The following is a 27,609-nucleotide window of genomic DNA, read 5'->3' on the forward strand; positions in this document are numbered from 1 at the left end:
CCTGGCATAATGGCTTTATCTTTATTTCCTGTCCACAGGTTATTTTGTAATGATATGTTTAGAGCGCAAAACTTTTGTTGTACCCTTTCTACCTATATAGGGTCCACTGCTCTAGTGGCTGAGATAAGCCACCCCAATGCGTGTTTGGAGGCAAGGTCTGATGCTAGTTATGTACAGGATGAGATGTCCAGTCTTAACCCTAACCAAGAACCTTTTAAATCTGCAAAGAACCGAAATATCGTGTCTCCTTGCCCCTTAGTATCGGTGAATCCATGGACATTATATTCCTACGATGCTACCTAAGGAGAAATGTGCATTGAAGTTAAATAAGCACATCACACACTCCTATATGTTAACCAGTGAGTGCCATGATATGAAGCTTTTTATTGATAACTATGGAGTTCAATACATCAATGACTCGCTTTCAGGACATAAACTCTAACAAGGCATGTTCAATAACCTCTGGTTTTAGACTTAATGACTGAGGAGAAAGCGTCATCCATGGTGAGTTTTGTGAAGATGCTTAACTAGAGGGAGACCGACTTGTATTGTGAATTTTCCACCGAAATCCTCTTGATCTATGCAAAAAAAATTGATGGGGGGGGGGGGGGGGGGTGGGGTTTGGATTCTTTGTGTTTTCTTGGCCAAGAAGAAGTGAGTTTGTAACCTAGACCGAAATAGTGGGAAATCTTCCCCCGTGGATATAGCATTGCCGAACAACGTTAAATCTTGTGTGATTATGTTCTTTGCATCGTTTCTTGACGTATTTTGTCGCACATCATGTTCGATCTGTGTTGAGAAGGTATTTCTCGGTTTTTCTACAGTATTTTTGAGGGAACCTAATAATTTTCTATTTGAAATGAAAATGTTCTATTTTATCTAAGAATCTTTATTCGAACATTGGAATGTCTGGTCGGATTAGGGGGTAGCAAACCAAATTTTTTTTTTAAATAATTTTTGTAGTCTTTATAAAGATATTTTCTAGTGGATTTTGGTAAAAATGCCTCTCAAGGCCATTTTGAATAACTCATGGCAAAACAGGAAAAAAAAAACAACAAAACATATTGGAAAAAAACGAGTGACCCGCAGGTCCACCCGGCTCGTACGAGTTGGGTCCGGTCCACCAATTAGTGACCCGTAAAATTACGGGTCATTTTTTACCCGGCCCGTATGACCCGGACCCATACGGGTCGGGTGAAACTCGGCCCGGCCCACCTGTTTGCCAGGTCAAGTGAGAAATCAGAAAACGAATAGAAAATGACGGATGGTCTCCTTCTCTCTCGTCTCTCATCAAAAAAGGATTATGAGGAAATCCAAGATTCTAAAATCCGCATATCCAAACTGCGAGCAGATATTTCTCAAAACAGTTTAATGGTTGATATTCTGTGGGTCCTGATCAAGCAAGCCTAAATTCAGACCTCATCCAACATAAATTGGGACAATCTTGTATGCTTCTTGGTGCCTCACAAGATCAATGGCTTCGATCAACAACTCCCCCCATTACAACTAAATAAAGTAATAAAATTGAAAAAGAAACCCCCTCAAAATCGAGTGTGAGAATAAGAGAGTGGCACTAGCAATCCCCTCTGCGTTTCTATTAGGTCAAGGTGTGTACACCCCCCCCTGCCCAAGCTCATCTTCCGTGCCTATATAATCGTTCCTTGTTCCAGGCGTCACAGAGAGAGAGAGAGAGAGAGAGAGAGAGAGAGATGGGGTCGCGAGAGAGAGAAAGAGAAGAGACAAAACATCATCATCATCATCAGGTGAGCAGTATGGTAGTTCGTCCCACAGATAGTGAAGGAGGAGGGAGTGATTACGAGTCTGGAGAGGTCCGACCTGATAATCCTCCTTTCTATTCTCGATCTGCTCCTCGTTTCCCTGATAATCAAGGTTCGTCTCTCACAAAACCCTAGAAAATTCTTACTGAAAAATCGTCTCTCTTAAGTCTTTATAAATATGCATATACTTATTTTCATTGAGTTTTATTTGGAGAGAAAGAAAAAAAAAAACTAGGTTTGATTCTGTTTAGTGATGGGTTTCTAGTTCATTTGTGTCGTGTGGTGTGGGAATTAGGGTTTGTCTTCTAAGTTCATTTGGGCGGTGTGGGAATTAGGGTTCGTCTTTTTAAGCTACATGTTCGTCTTCTCAAGCCACAAAACCCTAGAAAAAGAATTTCTGGGGTTATTTCCTTTCTTTGATTTTGGTTACTCTCCAAATTCCAAATGTGAACAATAGTAAGTGGGAATTAGGCTTTAAAAAGTTAGGATTTGGGAAATTACTGTTCATTCTCCATACAAACGCGCACACACGAAACCCTAGAAAATTGCAACTGAAAAAACCTGTCTCTCCGCTCCTCCTTATAAATCTGTATGCCTTTTTTCATTGAATTTTCTTATTTTCTCAGACTCGAAAGGAAAAAAATACCATATATGATCCAGTTAAGTGATCGGTTTCTAGGTCACTTGGGTGGTGTGGGAATTAGGATTCGTCTTCTTAAGTCACAAAACCCTAGAAAAAGAATTTCTCGGGATATTTCCTTCCTTTATGTGTTTTCCCTTTTGCTTTGGTTACTGTGCAAATTCCAAATGTGAACAATAGGAGGAGGGAATTAGGATTTAAAAAGTTAGGGTTTGGTAAATTTTGGTTTGGTCTCATCCGCAGAAACCATAAGAATGAACTCTATTTTTTTTATCCGCGTTAGTGTTTTTCTTTGTCATATTTCTTCCTGGGCCATTATCTTGTGCTGTTGGTAATCTTGGGATTGTTAGGCAAAAACAGATCCATATTTTTTTTTTCTATATTTTCCTCTTTTAGTTTTGGTTGTTTTGTGGCAAAATAAGCAGGAATTGTTTCTCAGAAAATTCGTCATTTCATCTGCTACTAACCTTTGGGGAAAGCGACCCTGACCTTTTCTCTTTGATTTTGGTTTTTTTTTTTTCAATTATTAGATGCCTAGATTGATACAAGATAAAATGAATCTAAGAGTTATAAGTGTTTTGTTTGTTATCTCATTTGTTGGAACTTTGGAAAGAAAAAGAAAGAAAGAACTCACAGTTCCGATTTTTCCCCTTATAATGTATTATATAACCTTAACACAAATAAATAAAGTAAAAGATAGAAAAAGAGGGAGAAAGGTCGATTTGCGGCAACCGGACCTCCGAACAGTTCAATTTGAGAGGAACCATGACTTTCCCGAAACAAAGTTTTTTTCTTGGTTGCAAAACTCCTCCTTTTCATTGAAATGAAAATACTTAAATACAAGCACAAAGATAGTGCCACATCACAAACCCATTTACCCACCTACAAGACACATAATCAAGAACTGACACCCACAAGCCTAAAATACATAATAACCACATAATAACTATATTGTAACTACCTAAATACACTACAATAGCATGCACAATGTTCTGAAAATCGGAATTGTATCGTAAATCGTAAGAGGGGTTGAATCTTATTGAATCGTAAATTGTAAGATTTTTTCAGATTTATATATAAAAATCAGAAAAAATTAATAAAAAATAGGAAAAATTACTAATAAGAATAAAAAGAGCAATTATTAATTTTCCACTCAAAACCATTAAAATAAATAACATGAAATGCTTGATAACCACTTAACCGATTGTCATAACTCATAAGTAAAATTAATTAACCATTCATAACTCAGTTCAAACAAACACAATAGGGCACACGGCACGGCACACCCTTGTTTGTTTTAGATTAAAATCAGAACTTCTATTATTGATTAAAGGCTCTGTTTGTTTTGGATTTTGAGAACAGATTGTGAGTACATAACATTAACAGATTATTTGACCCAAAATTAAACGTAAATTTGGGTCTAATAATCAGTTTTGCACATGAAATCAGTTCTCAAAATCCAAAAAAAAAACAGAGCCTTTTAATCAGTTTTGGACTCTAAATCAGTTCTCAAAATCGAGAACAAACAGAGCCTAAAAGGAGTCAGTACTATTTGTTGTGGATTTTAAGAACTGATTGGAGTCCAATCGGTTCTCAAAAGCCAAAACAAACAGAGCCTAATCAGTTTCAGACTCAATCGGTTCTCAAAAGCCAACACAAACAGAGCCTAATCAGTTTCAGACTCAATCGGTTCTCAAAAGCCAACACAAACAGAGCCTAATCAGTTTTGTACTCTAAATCAATTCTCAAAATCTAAAACAAACAGAGCAAAGGGTCAGCCCTATCTGTTTTCAATTTTAAGAACTGATTTGAGTCGAATCAGTTCTCAGAATCCAAAACAAACAGAGCTAATCAGTTTTGGACTCCAAATCAGTTCTCAAAATGGAAAACAAACAGAGCAAAGGGTCAGCGCTATCTGTTTTGGATTTTAAGAACTGATTGGAGTCGAATCAGTTCTCAAAATCCAAAACAAACATAGCCTAATAATCAGTTTGAGACTAAATCAGTTCTCAAAATCGAAAACAAACAGAGCCGGAGAGATGGAGAAGGTAGGAGGAGAAAAAAAACAGAAAACAAAAACCAAAAAAGATGAAATATAGAGAGCTTACCTAAAACCGAAGTGGGTTTGGGAGCTTTCTTCTTTTCCTTTTCTTCCTCGTCTCGTATTCCACTCTTTCTTCTTCTTCTTGCCTTGAACGAATGGAGGAGATTGGAACCCTAAGATCGAAGTGGGTTTGGGCTTTTTGGGTGCTTTTGTAACCCTAAAGGCGTCGTAAACAAGAGAAGTCGAGAGAATGGGAAGATAAAGTCGTAAAAACCCTTTTACATAAGTTGTGGGGCCCACTTTATTTAAAAAAACAGATTCTGGATTGAATCGGACGATTCACTTGCATCGTACGATTCACGATCGAATCGTACGATTCAATCCAAAAAATGATTCAAGCTAACGATTTAAATCGTGAGGTGTACGATTCGAATCGAGAATCGTACGATTTTGACAATGTTGAGCATGCACATATCATTCCTTCTGCTTAAAAACAACCTTTTCCTCCATTTTCGAATTATTGGAGAAAAAATTTATTCCACCGTGTCCCAAATCACATTGGTCACAATTTTGTTGAACAACACAATTAGCTTTAGACCTTCACATTCTTCAAAAATACTAATCATCTTTCTGTAGACACCCCATTGCTCCCTCCGACTGTCCGGGATCCACACTTTCAAACCCCGCTTTCAAAATCCATTATTATCAAATTTGAAAGGAAATGCGGTTTTTACCATTGAAAAAAAGGAACTGCGATTTTTGACGAAGGCGCATCGAAACGATAGAATGGTTGAATATGTCGGCAAAATCAAGATGTTCCTTGGCTATGTGTTCGACTAAATCATCTTTGTTGCCATCATCTCTTTCATATTTTCTATACTCAAACATCAACATTCTCAAGATTCAACTTTCCTTCGTCTTGCAACATTTCCTCAATCACTATGCTGATTTTGTTCAAGCCATCCGCAAATTGTCGTTGCTCTTCCATTGTTTTCAAAAAAAGTTACTTTGATCTCTCAGAAATTAACACATATGGAATTCAAAATCTCCCAAGATGGAGCCACGGCGCTGGATCAGTTTCTCTAATACGACATGCTAGGTGCCTAATTGGTCGTAACACAAATAAACAAAGAAAAGGACAGAAAAAGAGGGGGGAAAAGGTTGATTCGAGGCAATCGGACCTCCTATCGATTCAATTCGAGAGGAACCACGATTCTCCTGAAACAAAGTTTTTTTTCTTGGTTGCAGACATTTCCTTTTTTCACTGAAATGAAACTACTTAAATACAAACACAAAGATAGTGTTACATCACAAACCCAATTTACCCACTTACAAGACACACAATCAATAACCAACACTCACATGCCTAAAATACAAAACCACGTAATAACTGTATTGTAGCTACGCAAATGCACTACAATAGCATGCATATACCAGTCTTCTTCAAAATATGCTTATTTTGTAAATATCAAATACAAAATAGATGTACAGAAAGCGTGATTTATTCGTTGTTAATATGAGCGTGCTGTTATTTTGACTTATCTGGTTTGGGAGATGGTCAGAAGTTACTGAAAATCAGATGTGGAAGTGATATGGGAAATAAGGGTTTTTTTCCGTCTCTTCCTTTCCGTTTTATTTGACTAACCACACCGGTTGCCAGGTTTTGTGGTTGTGGTGTTATTCAGTGGCTAGGAATCGGTGAGATTGACATGTAATCAATATGTTCATGCCGTCTTCTCGTAACTTGTCAGCAAGAGGCAGATGGGCGATGGAATTTTAGTCGCAGTTATTTTTGTTTTAGACAGTGAAAATTTTCAAATGATGGGTCATATTCTTCTATTTTCATTCGTCATTTTTAGATAGAAACATGGGAATTGCTATAGAAATGAAGGATTTGGCAGCATAACTCTAGGTTTGTTTCTATAGGAAATATCAGGAGTCAAATGTATAACGTTGATATGTCAATTCTTTCCTTTCCTTTTTTCTGACCATAGGAAATGGTCTAGGAATGAAGGAATTGACATCATAACTCTAGGTTTTCTTTCTATAAAAAATATCAGTAGTCAAATGTATAACGTAGATATGTCTCTTCCCTTTCCTTTTTCCGACCATGGAGATGTCATTGGAATTATTCTATTTATTTATTTATCCACAACTATATCCTTAATGTGTTCACTCCTATGTCATCCTGTTGCAAATCGTAGATTTTATTTTGGAATTTTTGTTGGGTGAAGTAACTCAACACATCCCGGATGCACACGCAACAGCATTTATATTTATTTATTTATTCTGAAATAATTAGTTCTGCTGGTCATCAAAATTTAATAAACATTTTTGCTTCCTTACCTGGATGTAATTTGGTCTACTCTGTGTATGCTAGCTAGCACTCAAAATGTTTGTGCTGGATAGCTTTGTCTTGTATAGCATGTACAAATAATGTTTTCTATATAAAACACATTATATTGTTTCCATAGTTTTTGGTGCATGGGAGCATGGTGGGTTTTTCTTTCGACTTGTGGGTTGCTTTTGTTCAAGGTAATATATTGATCAAGTTGCATGAGGATTGTCTAATGGAAGGACCATTTGCATTTGCATTTTTTGTGGGCTCCTTCGTTTCCATTTGCTTTTTTGTGGGCTGTATTTCCATTTGCATGAGGATTGTCTAATGGAAGGTTCATCACGTAGTGCTGCACCCCCGTATTCCTTTATTCCATTTACACTTCAGTGTAGAATGTGGATTGGTTTCGAAACTGATGTGCCTCACCTCTTCCTTACTAGTTACATCTTCTATATTCTACTGTTGGCTTGAGATAAATTCCATTCTTTCCACCGATTGAATGATGGCTGAGCCATTGCACTGCCTTCCTAAGCCTGTCTCCATCTCTTACAATAATATCCATGGATATGTTCGGGTTGAAGATTGCATGTCGAATATATTATGAGTTATGTCATTTGACATATAAAAAATGTTTCTTGTGACCCCTTTTTTTTTTGACCCATAACTGATTTGATTAATGAAAGAAAAAAGGCAAACTGACCAAGGATGTCAGGAAACAACAGAAAAATAAAGCCAAATAAATAAAAAAAGAAAAAAAATACACAAGAGATTAAGGAGGCAAAAAATCAAATAGGCAAGACAGACTATCCCTATGGACACCCCGCTCTAGCCAGCCGGCCAGCCTCGCTGTTTGCCAATTTTCTTACATGGAGAGAAGCCATATCATGATTCTTCTTTCGGTCCATTATTTCTTCAATCGAATGCGAGAATCTCCATGGTGGTGGTGGCTTGTTGAGATGTGTGTGTGTGTGGTTGGGCCTGAGAAGGCTCATCTTGTTGATCCCAAATCATCCCTTGGAAGGCCTCCTACTCCAGCCATTCCCAGATTGCCTAACTTGGAGCCATCAAAGTTGAGTTTTAACTTCCTTGGCTTGGGAGAGGGACCATCTAGGAGCATGAGCCTCTACCTGCACCCTATCTCCCATGACCACTCAAACTTTTCCATAGGTTAGTGAATGATTTGAACCTGAAACATGGGAGAATCTTCAGCCATGATATAGTCAGCAATATCACCTTAGAAAATAGAAACAAGGGGCCTTTAGATATTCCTTCAAATATGCGTGCATTTCTTTCCTTCCATATCACCCAAATGGTGGCTAGGAGGGTCACTTTCCATAAAATCTGCCCTTTCTCCCACAGAGAAAAAATCCAGCTTTTAAGTAGGTTTGCGACATTCGATGGGAATACCAAGACAACACAAATCTCATCAACAAATGGCTCCAAATGAATCTCTCTACCTTGCAGTGAATGAATAGATGATCTGCTATTTCCCCGCCTCTAGGCAAAGGGTGCAATGGTCCACTATAAGCATTCTACGCCTCTGCAGCTTGTCCACCGTAAGGATCTTATCTTGGAAGGTCGTCCACGCAAATGCACAAACCCTCTAAGAAGCCCGGATGCTCTACACCCTAACTACACCAGAGACATCATAGCAAGGAACAATATGGTTGTAAAATGACTTGACGCTGAACTCTGCAGAGGAGCACCAGATCCAATCCCTTTTGTCTTTGCCTGTTCTTTTTATATAACAGGCTTCAAATAATTCCAACAATCGAGCTACCTTTTCAGTCTCTCTTTCAAAAAAGCAATCATTAACAAATGCCTCCTTATTTAAAGCCACGGCAAGTAGATTAGGGAATGCCTCATAAAGTAGCCGATCTTGACACCACCAATTGGTACAAAATTTGATCCTGTCTTGATGCAGAACGTGCGGCGTGGATCAAATCTTTTATTTTTAATTTCTTATTTTCGTGATATTTTTTTGGGATGTCAAATCTTGTTCTTTCAGCATGATTTTGGTGTTTTTAGAAAGGTTTTTCGATTACCTATCTAAAGAGCCCAAGATTACGCTATTTGGAGTTGATTTGGCTAAGTTATAGGCAGTTTTAGGATATGGTATAGTTATATTACGGGATTACTATTTAAGGAAAGTTTTAGTCATGTTTCTTCTTTTTATTTATCTTGCTTTAGTTAAAAGATTGAGAATAATAGTTAGGCAAGAATTTAGGGTTGCTATTCTTAGGTTTTGGTTTTTTATACAATGTAATGGCATGAGGAAAGAAAGATAGATTTGAATAAAGTTTATTTTTGGGATATCACTTGTGAAGAGAGCATTGGCTCCTTTCAAGTGGGTGAAGGCGCTCCTTCCACGTGATATTGGAGTTTTCCTCCAAACTGTGGCATGGGTTTTCATACCCCCACGAGATTATTTTAGTGCTGCTCGTGTCGATCTTTATCTTGGTGTTGCCGCTCTCACGCTCCCTGCGTCAATTGGTATCAAAGCTCAAGGGATCTTCGACGAATGCACGACGGGATGAAGAAGTCGGTGCGCCTAACGTCAGCATGTCTGATCTAGCCGCGGAGAACGAAGATTTGGAGAATGAAGAATATAAGATTGATGCGGTGCCGAAAATCAGATTTGGAGAATGATGGCCTAAACTCGAGGTCGAGTTTTCTTCAAGTGGGGGTGAATGATGCAGAACGTGCGGCGTGGATCAAATCTTTTATTTTTAATTTCTTGTTTTCGTCATATTTTTTGTGGTATTTTTTTGGGATGTCAAATCTTGTTCTTTTAGCATGATTTTGGTGTTTTTAGAAAGGTTTTTCGATTACCTATCTAAAAAGCCCAAGATTACGCTATTTGGAGTTGATTTGGCTAAGTTATAGGCAGTTTTGAGCCGGGTAGATTCTTTCACCTTCTTCATGAAAATTTTCTAAAGGATTCATTAGCCGACCCCAACTAGTTTGGGACAAAGGCTTAGTTTAGTTGAGTTGAGTTACTTCTTCTTGAAATTTCTCCTTCAGGTTCCCCTCTATTCTTTTTTTTTTTGAAAATGAGGTTCCCCTCCATTCTCCGTCTCCTCTTCTCCTCTTTTTCTTCCTCTTCTATTCTTCTCCTTCTCATCTCTTATTCTTCTCTCCCTAGCCTGCACCAGTTTGGTATCAGAGCGAAGGATTCGAGCGCGCCATCGATCTCCAGCATCACAACCCAAAAACAGCCTCAAAGCCTCCCTTTACTGCCCTCAAAATCCCACCATAACAGCCCTCTTAGACCCCACGTTCACCTCCCAACACACCTAACCCTAACCCTCATCTCCATAAACCATTGAAACCCTTTAAATCAGTCCTCATGTAAAACTTATTATCGCTTAATTGCAAAACCCAAAAGAAGAAAACCCTAACCGTTTCTTCCACCTTCCGAAGCCAAAAATCCCCAAAATGTCCCTACGAACAATAAAAAGATCCCTATGGCCTCCCCCTGAGTGCGACCTTGCCTAGAATAAACTTATAAGGGATGTCTACGATCCCCATCAACTCTTTGGAGGAGAGTTCTTTTCAGTAGGGAGAATTGTTGGGGATCAGAGACGTTCCTTACGGGTTTATTCTAGGTGGGCTTGCACTCAAGGGGCCATGTAGGGATCTTTTTATTGTTCGCATGGACATTTTGGGAATTATTTGTTGTTCGTAGGGATATTTTCAGATTTTTGGTTTTATTAGGGTGATTTTGGTCTTTTAATTGAGTTTAGGGACATGTTACTCTTTTTTATTATTATTATTGATGCCTATATATAGGTTAGTTATAGACTTTATAGTGACTTTGGATGATTTATTGAGATTATTACTTCTTCTTGAGATTTCTCCTTCAGGTTCCCCTCTATTCCTCTTCTCTTCTCCTCCTATTCTTCTCCTTCTCTTCTCTTATTCTTCTCTCCCTAGCCTGCATCAATCACACTCTAATGAACCTCTGATGGCAGCATAAAATTCTGTTTGTTCCATTTATTGAAAAAAGAGGGTGATACAATGTTATATACAGATGGTTGGATGCCCCGTTCTAATGCCATTCCTACTAGCATTGAAAATAAGAAGTTTGAATAGTAAAAAATGAAGTCTAAAGTTTGACAATTATGCCCAAACATAACTGAACCGTACTGAATTTACAGAAATATCTATGCTGCCTATTTATTGGAGAAAACAAAGTAAATACTATATATGTAATGTACTCCTCATCTGTCCTAATTGAGCCCCGTAGGTAGGGAACTTCCCACGGGTCCCACACCATCTTCATCATGCCAAATCAGAATTTGGGCTTTGCATTTCACTCCTTGGTGTCTCCTTTGATATACTTTAAAAGGTTGTTTCTGATTTCTATCATCTCTCCCCGACTGAAAAGAACTCGACCATGGTGAGTTAAAAGAATGGTATTGTTCATAAATGGGAAGGTTGAGGTGTTAGAACCCCTTTGATGTAATCCAAGTGCATTCTGATAAGGGACAACCTTTTCACTTAATGAACAACTTTTGATAACTACCACTATTTGGCAGAGACAAGTTTGATCTTCTAGAACATCTTCAATAACGTCTTTTGATTGTATGAATGAATGGCAATTGTGGAGTTGATTGTGAGGCCTGGGAATCATTATGGTGACGCTGATAAGCAATAAGATCTTCTATGATAATGATTGGACTGATACCTATGTTGTCAGGAAGCTCTAAAATATAGGCATTAGAATTGATTTTCTTCCCATTCTTATATGTTCCAGCACTACATGACTGTAGCTTTTTAAAAGCTAATTTAGGAATCTGCTCCCATCAAATTCACAGTCACCATGACACCCTCTTGAAAATCGGCAAAGCAACGATGTAAATCAGCCCATGATTCGATGGCTTCATTGCTTTGGGCAATTTTTCTGCTAACGTCACTCACACGTGCCTAGAAAACCCATCATTCACACATGTGCCGAGAAAACGCGCCAGGTTCTATGCTGATCATTGATCCTAGAGCTAAAGATATGAGGTCAATAGAAGTTCCGAGTTGGATGCCAATAAGTATTTCTAAAGGGATTCTACCCATGGATCTATTGACTCAAATGTTGTAAGAAATCCAGTCATATGCAAAATTTGATCTCATTTAGTCATATGATCACTGACGAAGCATCTTAATAAGTCTCAAGTTTCCCAGCCTTATATTATTGACTTCGGTTTGTTTGCCTATTTGTGCATGAAGCGAAGAAAACTATAGGTTTGTTTTGATCAGCTTCCACAAACGAAGGCCAGGAAGTTGCACTACTTCCTCAAAGAAGTTTTTAGTAACATGTGCTGCATCTGAGTTTTAGTACATGGAATAAAATGTGCCATCGTTTTGAGTATCAATCAACCACCACAAACACTCTAATAGTCTTGGGCAAACCAAGAGCAAAATCTATGCTAAGATCTTTCCAAGGCTCATGTGGAATGGTATGTAGACCTGTTTTGTACTTCTTCCCTTTGACATGTACGACATTCTTGAATGACTCTACTCATCTAATTCTTCAAATTGGGCCAATAAAATTTGCCTTCAACCGTGTCTAGGGTCTTATCAAGACCAAAATGTCACACTGCATTTCTAGCATGTAGTTCCCAAATCACTTGATCTCTGAGTGAAGTGTCTGGAAGACATAGATACATATCCTTTTTTTCATAGACAGACATAAAGTGCAATATATAGATCACACGGCTTTGGGCATCAACCACTTTATTCTCCATACAAGTCCGATGTTTGATAACAATCGTATGCTCATGTAGAAACTCCACCCACTTGCCATGACGATGATGGGTAAGCTTCTTTTGATAATTCAGATATTGAAGTGCTTGATGATTAGAATATAAGACTACAACTCAACTCAACTAAACTAAGCCTTTGTCCCAAACTAGTCGAGGTCTCCTTTAGAAACTTTTCATGAAGAAGGTGAAAGGATCTACCCGGTTCAAATTGACAAAGTCTAATCCTGGCACTAGTTGGGTTCGTCTACACTAACTTCTTAGAAATAAGGTAGTGTCTCCCATGACATGCAACACTTGTACTGTTATGTACAACTCTTCGTCTTATGTGCAGAACCTTTTCTTGTATTTATTGAATTTCTTACTATGATAAGCAATGGGATAGCCAACTTGCATAAGGAGTCCACCTTGAGGAGCATCACAACTGACTTCAAATGCATTAGAAAGTTCGGTAGCTGAAGAACCATGGTCTCTGTCGTCTTCTTGATAGATTCGAAGGCCTTGACTCTACGAACTTTCCCTTCATATAATCAATGATAGGAACCATGATAGCAATAAAGTTCTCGAAAGTGTCTAAGCCATGGAAATTACTCACTTCACACGGGTTAGTAGGAATAGACACTCTAAGATGTCTTTCACATTTTCAGGATCAACCTTAACACCATCAGACGATGCCACAAAACCAAGAAAAATAACATTAGAATTCATAAAAAGGCACTTCTTCATGTTAACTTAGAGTTTTTCTAGAAAAACTCTCATCACCTGTTGAAGGTAGGAAATATGCTCTTGGTTTGATTTACTGTAAACACGGATGTTATCAAAACAAACAATCTATCAGAAAGGTCCAAATATCCTTGTCATCACATCACACATGAGAGTTAGCTCTTTTTGGGCTGCATTTGCGAATGATACATTCGACATTTAATTTGAAATAATAAGTGTTGGCCTTCCCACAATGATAAATAACACATCTTAGTCAGACATTCAATGATGTTGAAGAAGCATGCGTGTGAATGAGTACAAAATTAAACCAAATTAGAGTACATTTTGTTACCAAAATAATACTCTTGTCCACCTAAACAATCTTGTAGGGACATGGATGTGGCCAAGCAGTCAATTGCAATCGATCAACAATAGCCTGTGACATTCTTACTGCTGCCGCTATCATTGATAAGCATGCAAAATTTATCCTCACTCTTGACTAGGGTGTGGAATATAGCGGTGCGAAGCCAATCCTTCTTTTCCTCTACCTTCAGCGCTGCTATATTCGCCTTACCACACAAGCAAAAGAAATATCATCATCTTCTGTGAATTTACCGACCTCGTGATTAGGATTCAAATGAAGGATCAACATCTTCTTCAATACCTACGTGTAAGTTCTTTGAACAGCATTGAAAGGCACCGCCCTTCCTCCGTATTAAAGAAACTATTGCTATTGTTGTCCCTCTTTGCATATTCGTTTAGGGTTTTTTTTGCTGTAGGATGGGCAGTTTCCATAGTTCTAGACCCACTATGCTTGGAGTTACTAGCATTATTGAATGCTGGCCTAGAAGTCCTCCCCATGTATGATGCTCTCATGATTTATCTCTCTCCACCTTGATTGTTGAGTCTCCTTTTAGTAGGCTGCCTCATATTCTTCTTCACTTTGAAGGACATTTGGAAGGTATCTTCTAAATCATATATGTGCATCATAATTATCTCATTTTGAATTTCCGATCTCAACCCATTCTTTAAATGAGAGAGGGTTTGTATTGCATTTTCAGAAGTCTCACATCTAATGACTACACATTGAACTTTCTCATGTAGTCCATTACAGACTAATCACCTCATCTTTAAGTTATTGGTGGCTGCCCCAACTTGTGAAGTCTTCTCTTCACGTTCCTCTATCATTCCTTGTTATGTCCTACCCATAGATATACCGGAAACTCCTTGAGTGAGTGGAAAACCCGTTTCCCCTAAAACACGTTTCTCACGGGTGGGAAACTCGTTTCCCCTAAAACATGTTTCCCACGTTTCTGAAACTTGATAAAAAAAGTGGACAAATGTTTCCGAAACGCATGGGAAATATATGGGAAACTTATGTAAATCATGTGTGAAATGCATGATAAACGTATGCAACACTCGTAGAAAGTACATGTGAAACATGTAGGAAACATGTGTGGAACTTACGAAAACCAATTTGGAAAAGATACATAAAAAATTGTGGCATAGATATTAAAAAAGAAAACAATAGCATATATTGTAATAAAAATAAAAATAAGAAAAACTCAAATAGAAAGTTGAAATTAAGAAAATCTAAATCTACAAAACCACATATTTCATGTTTTCCTTGTGTCTCATGTGTGTTTTTTCTATGGTTTTCTATCGTTTTCTCGTTTCTCATTTCCACTATATTTTTTTCATGCGTTTCCCGTTCCTGTTTCACGTTTCGTTTCCCGAATTCATTTCCCACCCTGGTAACTATGGTCCTACCTACTTCAGTCTTGCAAATCTGACCCTCTAGTCATCATTCATGTCATGCCAATTGCAATATTCTCCAGTCATCCCTCATGTCATGCCGATTACAATACTCTCCAATCATCAGTCATGTCATGCCAATCACACTACTCTTCAGTGGTAGCAAGCCAATCAACAAATAGTTGAGGTTCTATCTGCACCAAAATCAGGAACATATGTACGTGCCTTCTTTGTGATGTGTTCCTTGGAATCCACATTCAGAACTGTTCCATTCAAGCACATCATGTACCTCATCACTTAGAGAGATTTGAGGCACCTGATCCCATCGTTCCCTCGTGGAACCCTAGTAGTTGTCCTACGATTTGGCGTCGGTTGTTCTCCTTGTTCATCGTTGGACGAAAATTCAGCATGATCATCATCTTTCTTCCCATCGTGATCTCCAAACTCTTGTTACTACATTTCCTTGGTTAGAGAAAATTCTTCGAGTTCTTGATTCCCTCAAGTGAACCTCAATGTGGTCCAACCTCTTTTTCAAACTTAAGGGGAAATCAAGACTAGTTGGCAAGGTTTTAAATTTTGGTTTCGGTTTGGGTTTCATTTTCGGTCGCCACAGAAATGGAAACATTTTGGTTTCAGTTTGTAATTTTGGTGGGAATCATGTAAAATCCCAGAAACGTATGTAAACGTATGCAAATGATAGACTTTTAAGATGAAGCTTCAGAAAATGCTAGAATTAGCATGAATACATACTTAAAAACCATCACATAAGCAAGACAACCACCCATAATAGTTTAATAACATCAAACACCTGGTGACACGAACTATCGCGTATGTTTGATAATTTAGTACATAACTCATTTTACATGTAATTCATATAAATATTTATACAAATACATACACCACATTTCAAAAGAAATTCATATAAATGTAAATTTGTAACACATAGTTATATAGTGTAGCACTAATTCACTTACGATTTTGGTTTCAGTATGTATTTCGATTTCGGCATCATTTCGGTGGGGATGGAATAAAAAACATTTCGGTCATTTCGTGTCAGGATTTTGATATCGTTTCGGTGGGGATGGAATCGAAAACATTTCGGTCGTTTCCTGTCGGTTTTGTTGCAAATTTAAAATCATGCTTGTTGGAGAAATTGAAACAAGGCTGATGCTTTTAACAACAAACAATAGGAAGGTTTTAGGGTTTTTAAAAGAAGCTAGGGTTTTTAGTAGGGTTTGAGATTAGGGTTTACGAGAATATGTTAAAAAATGGTTTCTAGGGTTGTTGATTTGGGATAGTAATTATTCCTATAGGGTTTTGACGTGGTTTCTGAATTTCTTGTAATGACTAAAAAAAAGAGCAAGGTTACGGTTACTCAGGTAAGGGATTGGGGGTTAGGGACAAAGTTTTAAATTTCGGTTGGCACGGAAATGGAAATATTTTGGTTTCGATTTGAAATTTCGGTGGAAATTGTGTAAAATCACCGAAACGTATGGTACCATATGCAAATGTTGATTTTTTAAGATGAAACTTTGGGAAATGCTAGAATAAGCATAAATACATAATGGCTTACGTACTTAGAGAAAAAAAACACAAATATGTTCCTAGAAATCATAACCAAGCAAGAGAGTCATCCGTAATGGCTTACATCGAACACCTAGTGACATGCGTTGTTGCACAGGTCTGGAAAGTCAACACAGAAGTATAATATAGTGAAGTATAAGAAATAACAATGACCGGTCATCCTTCCAAAGACCCCAACTCTATGTCAATACCACATGGAGCTATGAGGAGGTAATGGTCCTATGCCGATCTGACTACCCATGCATATTATACGGTTTTGAAAAAATATAGCTTTATACACAAGCATTTGGAATATTTTTCCATTTTTTGTTGTTTAGGCCATTTCAGTCAAATTTCAGTAAAAAATCGGTTGAAAATTCGACCGAAATATTGTAGTGGAACGAATCCATTGAGATTTCATTTCATTGTGGATGGAAACAGAAACATTTAGGTCATTTCATGTCGGTTTTGGTGGAAATTTAAAACCATGTTTAGGGTTATGATAGTTGATGGGGATGATGGGCATGGGTCATATTTGGTTGGTTTCTTGACCAGAGAAACACAGTAGATCAATAGTAAGAAAGAAATCAACAAACAAAAAATAACAGAGAAATAAAAAGAAAGAAAGAGGAAGAATCTAGAATCACTTTAGGTAGGAATCACTCCTGGGGTGGAAGCATCACACTCCAAGCCACCACCACGACTATAAAATTCTTTATCTTCTATTCAATGAAAATAGATATAGGTACAAGTGCTCACCATCTCAGTCCTTGGTCTTCGACCTCTTTGTGTTTTATTTAATAATATCGCTGCGAATAAAAAAGGGATAGAGGTATCCAATGGTATATAGAGATAGCTGCGTGTCCCTGTCAAATCACATTCCTGCTAAAAATAACAAGTTTAAAAGGCAAACTTCAAGACTAAAGTTTGACAACTGTGCCCGGAGCCCCAGAAAATCGGACAACTGTGCCCGGAGCCCCGGACAATCGGACATAACTAAACAAAACTAAACCATACTGAAATCACTGAAATATCCCGGCTGCCTATTTTATTAAAAAATAGAAAAGAAAGACTAGATAATCCACTCTTCAATAACAAGTGAGCCCTGGAAATCTCCTATGTGGGACCCACACCATCTTTATCATGCCAAATCAGAATTTGGACTTTGGAATTCAATCCTTAGTGTCTCCTTTGGTACTTCAAAAAAACAGTTTATGATTCCTATCAGGTTCATTGTACCCATACCAGATCATCTTATTCTTGTAAATGCCACACGTCAGATCCTTCTACCTTTTTTTTAAAAGAAAAAGTAGACCGAGGAATTCTGTTTTTATTTAGTCCCATAATGGTCTGGTGATACTATATTTTTACCCAAGCGAGTTATACTCTATTAGTGACGAGCAGATAACTATGCAATTTTATCAGCTGAGCTACAACCTCAGTTGCTGTTAATGTTGACACGATTATCTTTATAGAAAATTAAATAAAAAACAATCTAGTTCAAACTTCTGTTGATTTATTTTGGATCAGAGTGTTAGTACTTATTTCTGTTTTTGATAAGTAATGATATCTAGCACTGTTACTTAATGTCCAATTAGATTAGTTTGATTCCTTTCCATATCGTATCCTTATCGTACCCGAATCCTAAGATTTTGGGGATTAGGGTATCCTCATACTCGATCCTTTACCTTTTTGTCCGCCCATACCCCTATCCCAGTCAACATTGCTTAGATGATTGTGCATTTGGAGCTCTCTTTCTTTTTGCATGATTTGCATTAGGGCCTGTTTGGTTTGTAGTAAAGCTCTTTCCGCCTTGGAAAGGCTTTCCAGGAAAAGCCTTTTCTTTTCCTTTCTCTTTCATGGAAATCCATTTCGTCGTTTGGTACAAGAAATATGAAATAGAAAGCTTTTTACTAGGAAGATATTTATTTTGTTTGGATACATGTTGTTGGGAAAAGAAATGTAAGCACATTAGTTAAGTGATTAATAATAGACCTGGCAAGAAGTGACCCGGACCCTCGGGTCGACCTGGCCCACTCTTATTTTCCGGGGTCCAGGTCACTCCTTTGTGACCCGTTTGAAAATGACCCGCGGGTCCACCCGGTCTGTAAAAATTGGGCTGGTCCAGGTGGACCCGCGGCTGCCCGTAAAAAAACAGAGGTGCAAAAACGGTTTTTAAACACTAAAAGAGGGGTGGAAATATCATTACTTTTTATAAATATCACTTGAATGAGGGTTTGAGGAGGAGCTCTTCATTTTGGGAAAAAAAGAGAAACCAGAGGGGGGAAAAAGGGAATATGGAGTTCCATCTTCACCTCTACCTACAACCGGAATCCGATCGTCTTCTCCGGTCACCTTCATTATCATCATCATCATCATCACCATCACCATCACCACTAAATCAAACCCCCCTCTGCTATTAACACATAAATCTCAGACCTGCACCTTGTTTTCATCTAAAAACCTCCATCTCTGGTGACCTCGCCGGTGATACTACCGGAAGCCGATCATTTTCCCCGGCCATCGCCTACACCACTATCCAAACCCCCCTCCATTTTCATTGGAGATTGAGAGAGAAGAGAAAAAAAAATACACATAGATAGAGAGAGGTAGAAGCTCGACCACAATCCGATCTTCTCCGGCCACAATCTCCGGCCGGCCATCATCCACAACCATCATCCTCACCACCAAATCTTAGCCTCCATTGCCCCTCCGAGATGTGAAAGGGGTCTTAAGGTTTGTAAATGAAAAAGGGGTTCTCTGTTAGGGTTCCAAAAGGGGTTTTGGGAGTGATATTTATTTTTGTAGATCAATTTTCATAATTCTCTCTCTTAGATTACCTACATTATTGCGAAGGAATGACAGCAAAAAATTTTTGGGAAAAAACGGGTGACCCGCGGCTTGACCCGGCCCGTACGGGTGGGGTCTGGGTCCACACTTAGTGACCCGTAAATTTTCCGGGTCATTTTTTACCCGTCTCGTATGACCCGGACCCGTACGGGTCGGGTCAAACCCAGCCCGGCCCACCCGTTTGCCAGGTCTAATTAATAATGACAAATGGGCCCTTCATTTTTCTTGTTGAAATTGGATGTTTCTAATTCTCTGTTCTATCTTCTATGACTGTTACATAAGTAAGCTATTGATGGATAGCTAAGATAATAGGATTTCCATGAGTTTAGCTCTATTTGAGCACCCATGTGGTGGTTCACCAACATGTCGCTGGACAACATGGCACTCAGTCATGCGATCCATATCCAGTAAAGGATGATTCAGAAAAAAATTATGCCTAAATGAGGAATTACATCTACAAGATACGGAACTCCATACCACAATCCAGACTTTATATCATTTAACACTAAAAGAGAATTCAAACCTCAACTATTGAACAAAATACAAAAGTTTCGCAATCAGACATAAACAACTTGGCTGCTTAGCAATCCTCTTTGTATTGCTTCCCAAGTGCTTCAGGAAGATCACAGTTATACAAATTTGCATAAGGAGTAATGCCTTTTTGGAGCATGTAATTAATCAACCGATTGCAATAAACCACTCGCATCCAATTTACCTTCCACTCCATCTGGGAAAATCCTCATTGAAATTAAAATCGAGCAGCCCAGATTCTCTACAAAAATACCCTCAAAGTTGACAGTTCAGAGGACAAGTATACAGACAATTGAGATCTGACAAGGAAAAACCTAAGTCAGAAACTAATCAATCAAAAACATAATGAAAAAACTGAGAAACCAAACCCAATGACAGACCAAACCCTAGACATCATTGAGAAGGGGAATCGCCATAAGAGAAAGTAGACAACAATTTCCGGTTGTAGTGCCAAGAAACAAGCATTAAAATGGAAAACCAACAGCCGTTTCTAAAGATCTCACCTTTGGATGCCGTTTCTAAAGATCTCACCTTTGGATGGAAGAAGAAGAACAATCTCGGCTGATGTGCTTGGAGACAAATATAGAGAAAAAGCTAGGGTTTCTGCTCTCTCTCTCTCTCTCAGAATGTTTCCTGCAATTACCTTCTTTTTTGGTGAAGATAGTGAAGTATGTGAGACGTAATAAGTCGTGAGACGTGATACACCCCGATATTTCTTTCCGTCCGTGGAAAGGAAACACGCATCCCAGGTTCTCAGACGGAAAGAAATTTGGGGATTTGCGACAAGTTTATTTAAAAAAATGGAAAGAGCTGGTGGGCCCCACAAATATGAAACTTTTTGTTGGATTCGATACAATTGAGGCTAATGGGAAATGTAAGGGGTAATGGGTTTTTCTTTTGGGCCAAAGAAAATGCTCTTGGGCAATTCATACCATGTAAATCTGGTGGGACTACTGGTCCCCATTGTAAATTTTGCTGCTATGAATATATTTGTCAATTTTCCAAAAAAAAAAAGAAAATGGAAAGAGCAACCTATGATGGATTTCCTTTCCATCTACAAACAAACACTGAACAGAGGTGAAAAGGTGAAAAGGGTTTCCTTTCCAGCTTTTTCCGCCCTTTCTTGCAAACCAAACAGGCCCTTAGTGAGGAAGGAATTCTTGTTTCCACTCTTATCTCTTTCCTTAATACATTGCATATTTGGAATAATCTCCGTATAAACAGTTCATAGGCTTATTGCCACTCTCCTGCCACATAAGAAATTAATGTTCAAAGGAAGATTGTACAATGTGTTCTTATGTGACAAGAGGTTGCATTTATCAGTTCAAAAAATAACTTTTATATGTCAAGTTTCTTCTTTTTTATGCTTTTATTTTGGTAATTTCATATATTCAAATGATACTATTTGCATAAAACACCATAATCTGTGGATTGTACTGCATGTTGAGTATGTTGGTCCACCACTTGGCGTCAAATTGAGTGTGAAATTTGCTGTTGGTTGTTACAGCTTCGAAGATAGTACGCTCACAGGGTATGGTAATTTTGCTTCAGGAAAATATTTTTTGGATTTTGGGGTATATCGGAGGATGGTTATATCAGTTGGAAAAGGCTGGTGTTGGATGCGTATATATGATATGTGAACCTGTAGGTGCTTTATAACTTAAAATAAGAATGCATCTCAATTTACTTTTTGAGATATGGTGGGTGGTCTTTTCGGGATTGGTGGTTATCCTCTGGGCTTCAATGCTCAAACTACTAATTTTCATTGCCCGATGGAATTGACACATGTTGAGAAGTTTAGGGGGTTCATAGGACTAGGTGGTCTAGGAAGATGAAAAACCAACATATCTTTATTAGATTGCCAGCAACAAGAGGAAGCTTTTATCTTGGCTTGTGGGTGGTAACTTATAAGTAATGATGGAATTGACTTATTTCAAGTTTGTTGCAATATGACACAATTTCTTGATATATCACTGTATTTCCACTGAAAGTGCTCATCATGGAATCTGACTCCATGAACTTTTTCTTTTTTTTGAGGATTATCTTTTGAAAATTGATTTGCAATAATTTTCAAATCTTGGAATATAGAACAACTGGTTTGGATTTGATTTATATTTATGACTAAGGGAGTAAAGTTTGCTTTTATGGACCTCTGGTGGGTTGGCATATTCTTTGCAACTGTGTAGAAGTGTAGTTGGGCGAAACAGTTAACATCTCTGGTCAGATGAATGGTTCGATTAAACTTGACACAGGGGCAGCTACTGTTTTAGATTTGATTCAAGCGAGTGGAAAATGAGAACTGGAGGGAAATTTGTGTACTTCTGTGACATGCTAATATATTGGATTCTGTTTAAAGTTCAGACACTTTTGTTTATTAAAATCGAACTTGACACAGAGGCAGTGTACGCCAAGAGTTGAAACAGTAGCTGAAATCTTGGATTTAGGACTTGACAACATTCAGCCCGTTACTTGATGGAATGGAAACGCTGATGATGGTTCTTTCCACTTACTCTGGATGTGACTCTGCTATATGATGGGTGTGGATGGAAATATTTTCAATAGCTGCTACTAAGGACAGTAGCTGAAATCAAGCTACTTCTCACGAGATTCTGTGATGGTTTCCAAGTAAAACCGGCCAGAATGTGTTCTCTTGGTTGCTGAGTCAGTTGCGTATCAGTGTCTTAGTTATTTCTCCTGCTCTACTGGGTTATTCCCATTTTGGCTTTTGCTATTGATGTCCATGGTAGTGGGTTGATCTCCAAACAGTTTACTTTTGGCATCATGGTATGTTCAAAAGGTATTTTAGGGACCTTGATATCGACAGCTACTATTTGGTACAGAAATACTGTTACAAGAAATGGCTGCTCTGCCTGGAATGAATCTTGCTGTATGATGTGTTTGGACTTTGGAATGGAAATCCGTTTAGTAGCTTCTATGAAGGAATGGATTTGGGTTATCAAATGGAAGGCTTCTCCAGACACCTTGATTGTTTCTGAGAAACTCCTCATGCTCTGGTTGGGTGTTCCCTTTTGGTTTTTGGATCCTGATGTCTCTTGTAAAAGGGTTAATTGTCTGAATCAATATCTCCAAAAAAATTACAACTTGGTTAATGGGTTTTTTACTTGGGCCCTCTCTGGTTTTCATGAAGCCTCTGAAAATCAATTTGATTTTCCTATTTATCTGTTAAGTGATGCTATGAATGGATTGCCATTTTCAAGTATTCAATTGTGCTTGTTTCAGACCCGTAATATGGTGATATTCACAGATATATATGTAGGGCTAAATTGTATAGTGGGCTATGGGATAGGCAGATTTCATTCCCATACGTAGGGCATTCAACTTATTCTATCCTTTCACGCTGTGGATAACTGGGGTCCACTGTAAACTTCGTTGATTGTGGCTAGTGGCTCATTGTGCTTGAAATGAATGATGTTGGGTTTAATTATTTTTTACATGGGTGGGTTGCTTGAAATCAAAGATGTCAGCAGGCTTCTTATTAGCCTGTTGCAATCCTCCATTACAATTCTTGTGTTTGTGATGGGATACCCGTATGGAGGGGAGGCCATGAATACAGGATAGAACTCTTTTCGAAGTGGTCATTGACACATGAGGTCAAGAAGCATCAACTTTCATAAAATTCCTCTTTCTACTCCTTTACTTGAACCTCATTTCTAATGCTTCAGATGTTACTGTTCTTTTCAGGATATGAAATGCGTGCAGGTTCTGTTTCACCGTTGCGCCGTAGAAAGATGGATCACCATCATGATTCTGATTATGATAATCTCGGTGGCGCACATCATGGTCGTGGATATGCAGATTCTATTTCACCGGTGCGCCAGAGAAAGATGGATCATAAGGATTCCAATTTAGATCAGCTTGGTGGGGCCCATCGTGGTCGTGGATATGCAGATTCTGTTTCACCGTTGCGCCAGAGAAAGACGGATTATGATAATCTTGGTGGCGCGCATCATGGTCGTGGATATGCAGGTTCTGTTTCACCGGTGCGCCAAAGAAAGATGGATCATAATGATTCCGATTTAGATCAGCTTGGTGGGGCCCATCGTGGTCGTGGATATGCGGATTCTGTTTCACCGTTGCGCCAGAGAAAGACGGATAATCATGATTCCGATTTTGATCAGCTGGGTGGCGCACATCGTGGTCGTGGATACACTGGTTCTGTTTCACCGGTGCGCCAGAGAAAGATGGATCATCATGATTCCGATTTTGATCATCTGGGTGGGGCCCATCGTGGTCATGGATATGCGGATTCTGTTTCACCCCCGCGCCAGAGAAAGATGGATCATCATCATGATTCCGATTTCGATCATCTCGGTGGTGGCCCACATCGTGGTCGTGGTGGATACGCAGGTTCTGTTTCACCTTTGCGCCAGAGAAAGATGGATCATCATGATTCCAATTTTGATCAGCTGGGTGGGGCCAATCGTGGTCGTGGATATGCGGATTCTGTTTCGCCATTGCGCCAGAGAAAGATGGATAATCATCATCGTGATTCTGATTTCGATCATCTGGGTGGCGCACATCGTGGTCGTGGTGGATACGCAGGTTCTGTTTCACCATTGCGCCAGAGAAAGATGGATCAATATCATGATCCCGATTTTGATCATATGGGTGGTGGACATCGTGGTCGTGGATTTATGGGGAGGAGGAGGGGTTTTGGAAGATTTCGAGATTTTTCTCCCCCTTTTGGTCGAGGAAGGGGGCGTGGTAGGTCATATGGGAGAGGCTTTGATGGACCTGAATTTGAACCTGAGCCATTTGGAGGCGAAGGCCTGAGTAGAAACAATCCAAATGTACCCCCAAGAGAAGGAGACTGGATTTGCTCAGAGCCCACGTAAGTCGTTGCTTCACCTTAATCTTTCTTTTTTTTCGTCATTCGCATTTTTGCATCAGTTTACATGGCAATGAAGTTTCATAGGGCATGTTTGTTTGACATTATGACAACCGATAGTAAGCCCAATAATCGGTTTGGGGGCTCACCATTGGTTGTCAAAATCTCAAATGAACAGAGCCTAATTGATTGTCAGCCCTGTTCGTTTGAGATTGTGCCAATTGATTGTCAGCCCCAAACCTATTATTGGACTCAAAATTATAAACGTAATTTTGAGTCCAATAATCGGTTTAGGGCTTACTATCAGTTGTCACAATCTCAAATGAACTGGGCCTTAGTGGTGGTGCATTCTGGTGATTATTGTTTCAAAACTGGAATTTTACCTGGAAAGCGTTCTTTTGATCACTAAGTTTAACATATTCAAGTCAATGGTAGCTCTTCAGCTCCATCAATATATTATATATGAGAAAAGTGTTCCTGCGCAGCTGCACAGGGAGTTACCTGCGCATTAGTGGCTTAAAAAGCCGCCGATTGGTCGTTTTTTGTGGACCCCGCAAAGGTGGTCCCGCCATACGAACCAATCGGTGGCTTTTTAAGCCACTAATGCGCAGGTAACTCCCTGCGCAGCCGCACAGGAACACCTCTCTCTCTCTCTCTCCTCTCTCTCTCAGCTTCAATGAACAGTAAAATAGGTTCATTTTATGAGAAAAGGGTTCATTTTATGGGATATGCTAGCGTCCATTGCAGAAGGCATTTCGCGGATGGTCTGTTGCATCTGATAGTAGCCACCTCGTGAATGAAGACAAAATCTGCTGAAAAGTGGGCCTCTCTGGCTGCTGTCAGATGCAACAGACCATCCACAAAATGCCTTCTGTGATGGACGCAAAATGCACTGAACTTGGTCTCAGTGCTCTAGCTAACCTGCCACGACTTGGCTAAGTTGTCAGTTGATGAACTGGCTTTCAAACATTTTGACATATGAGTCTATGCATTTTGATTTTTGTATGTTTCAGATGTCGGAATCTGAACTTTGCACGGCGAGCATACTGCAACAACTGCGACAAGCTTCGTTTTGGACCTGGAAGTAGAGGACCTGGCAGTAGTCCTCGAGGGAGTTATCCAGGCCCACCATCTCCACGCCGGCCACCACCACGCCTCCCTAGCCCACCAATGGACCGTGGCCCAGTAAGGGATATGAATGGATTTGGGTCCCCACCTCCTCGCTTTTGGAACCGAGACAGTCCCAGAGAGTTTGGAACTGGCCCACCACCTCCTAGGCACAGGGGAAGGTTTCCAGATCATATCCGAAACAAGGGAAGTTATCATGAAGAAGATGATTACAGTGGAAGGGGCAAGTTTGATAGGCCAATATCTCCTGAATGGGGCCATAGAAACCGTGGAAGGGACGAGTTCTTTCCCGAGAAGAGAGGGTATGATGGAGCGATTGGACGGCGATTCCCATCACCTCCGCTGTCTCTGCCACCAGTTCACCGCGGGCGGGGGCGTGGTGGCTATGTTCGTGGGCGTGGCCGATGGGCAGGCGATTGGAGGGAGAGGAGCCGATCACCAATGAGGGGTTCTTGGAGGGAGAGGAGCCGATCACCAATGGAAAGTGGACCCAAGGGCTATCGGCGAGGTTCGTACATGGGCAGAGGAAGAGGTGATCAACACAGCATGGGGCGGGGAGGGAGGATAATGGATGATGCCTATTGAGAGGCAGAGGAATACATATGATGATGTATGGGAGATTGTTCATTTCTTATATTTCAGTTGCTCTGCATGTATTATCACTTCATTTCATGTCCAATCTTTGTTGTATGGATGGATTTAATGGTTTAGGTAGGGAGAGTCTACGTATCAAACTTGACATGAAGCTCGGTTTTTTTGGTTTGTAGGCAAATATCCTATGGCAATTCTTATTTCGTTGTTATGAGTAGTACTTTGGAAGTTATAAGTTATGACAGCCTTTGAAAGCTTATTAGAAAAAAAGTACAAAAAGAAGAAAGTGAGTACCATTATTTGAAGAGAGTGCTGATATTAATTCCCTAATAAATAATTATTGTACTAACATCCATTCTCTCGGGTTTGCTCTTCATTTGAAACTCTTTGAATGGTGCTTGGTGCGTTTGTAATTGTCAAAATAAAGTTGGGAATGCCTGATTTTTTGCTGTCAAATTTAGGCCATGTTGGAAACCATGGGTGTTATTTTTCATCGGTTTCATTATCAAATTAAGGCCATGTTGGGCAACCATGGCATTGTTTTTTCTTGTAAAACTGGTTTACCCAATGGTGAGGGAGGGTGGGAGAGGGAGAGACCTAAGAGGGTGAGGAAAGGTTGAAAAACAAGGATAAAATTACTCAAAATATGATTTATATTCTCTCTAATTTTAGTTACTTCTCAAGCTCACTTTTGCCATCTCAAGTCTCTCCTCCCAAAGCCATAGACTGTTTTTTCTATGGAATATTGGTTTATCAAGTGCTGAGAAAGGGGCAAGGAGAGAGAGAGAGGGTGGGAAGTGGCTGAAAAACAGGGAAAAACAGAACTCTCCTGAAAATAGAGTTTTTGCTTTTCTTATTTTCAGCTACTTCACATCATCTCCTCACTCATGCACTCTCAATTCTCTGCCTCTCCCACTCACCATAAAATAAATTCACGGTTGCCAAACATAGCCTTTATGAAAACAAATGATGAAAAATTTTACGTTGTTCAGAAGGTTACATCTTGTATTTTTTTATGTACGTAGAGGCGAACAACCCAAACCCAAAACGCCACTAAGTTAGTGAACACTAATCTAGCCTACTA

General features: G+C 39.2%; 1 protein-coding gene across 2 annotated transcripts; it reads left to right on the forward strand.

The window, feature by feature from the left end:
- The first annotated feature begins 1,542 nt into the window (after positions 1–1,542).
- On the forward strand, positions 1,543–26,883 carry LOC143845530 (RNA-binding protein-like protein). Of its 2 annotated transcripts, XM_077353907.1 has the most exons (4): positions 1,543–1,890; positions 21,465–23,568; positions 23,660–24,809; positions 25,820–26,883. In XM_077353907.1, exons 3-4 carry the CDS (start codon positions 23,668–23,670, stop codon positions 26,517–26,519), a joined length of 1,842 nt encoding a protein of 613 aa, XP_077210022.1. In that variant the 5' UTR covers positions 1,543–1,890; positions 21,465–23,568; positions 23,660–23,667; the 3' UTR covers positions 26,520–26,883. The 2 variants fall into 2 exon arrangements, with proteins under 2 accessions (XP_077210022.1, XP_077210021.1); XM_077353906.1 differs by lacking the exon at positions 21,465–23,568.
- Positions 26,884–27,609: the final 726 nt, after the last annotated feature.

The sequence above is a fragment of the Tasmannia lanceolata genome, unplaced genomic scaffold (assembly GCF_043159265.1).
Source record: "Tasmannia lanceolata isolate RefF3 unplaced genomic scaffold, GAP_Taslan_0.1 ptg000015l, whole genome shotgun sequence".
Lineage (NCBI taxonomy): Eukaryota > Viridiplantae > Streptophyta > Magnoliopsida > Canellales > Winteraceae > Tasmannia > Tasmannia lanceolata.

What these genes read in the sequence shown, in the direction of transcription:
- LOC143845530 (XM_077353906.1), top strand. Translation starts at nt 1,710, where the DNA reads ATGGGGTCGCGAGAGAGAGAAAGAGAAGAGACAAAACATCATCATCAT. An exon ending in TCGTTTCCCTGATAATCAAG is followed by an intron (nt 1,891 to 23,659) that starts GTTCGTCTCTCA and finishes TGTTCTTTTCAG; the next exon opens with GATATGAAATGCGTGCAGGT. An exon ending in TGGATTTGCTCAGAGCCCAC is followed by an intron (nt 24,810 to 25,819) that starts GTAAGTCGTTGC and finishes TGTATGTTTCAG; the next exon opens with ATGTCGGAATCTGAACTTTG.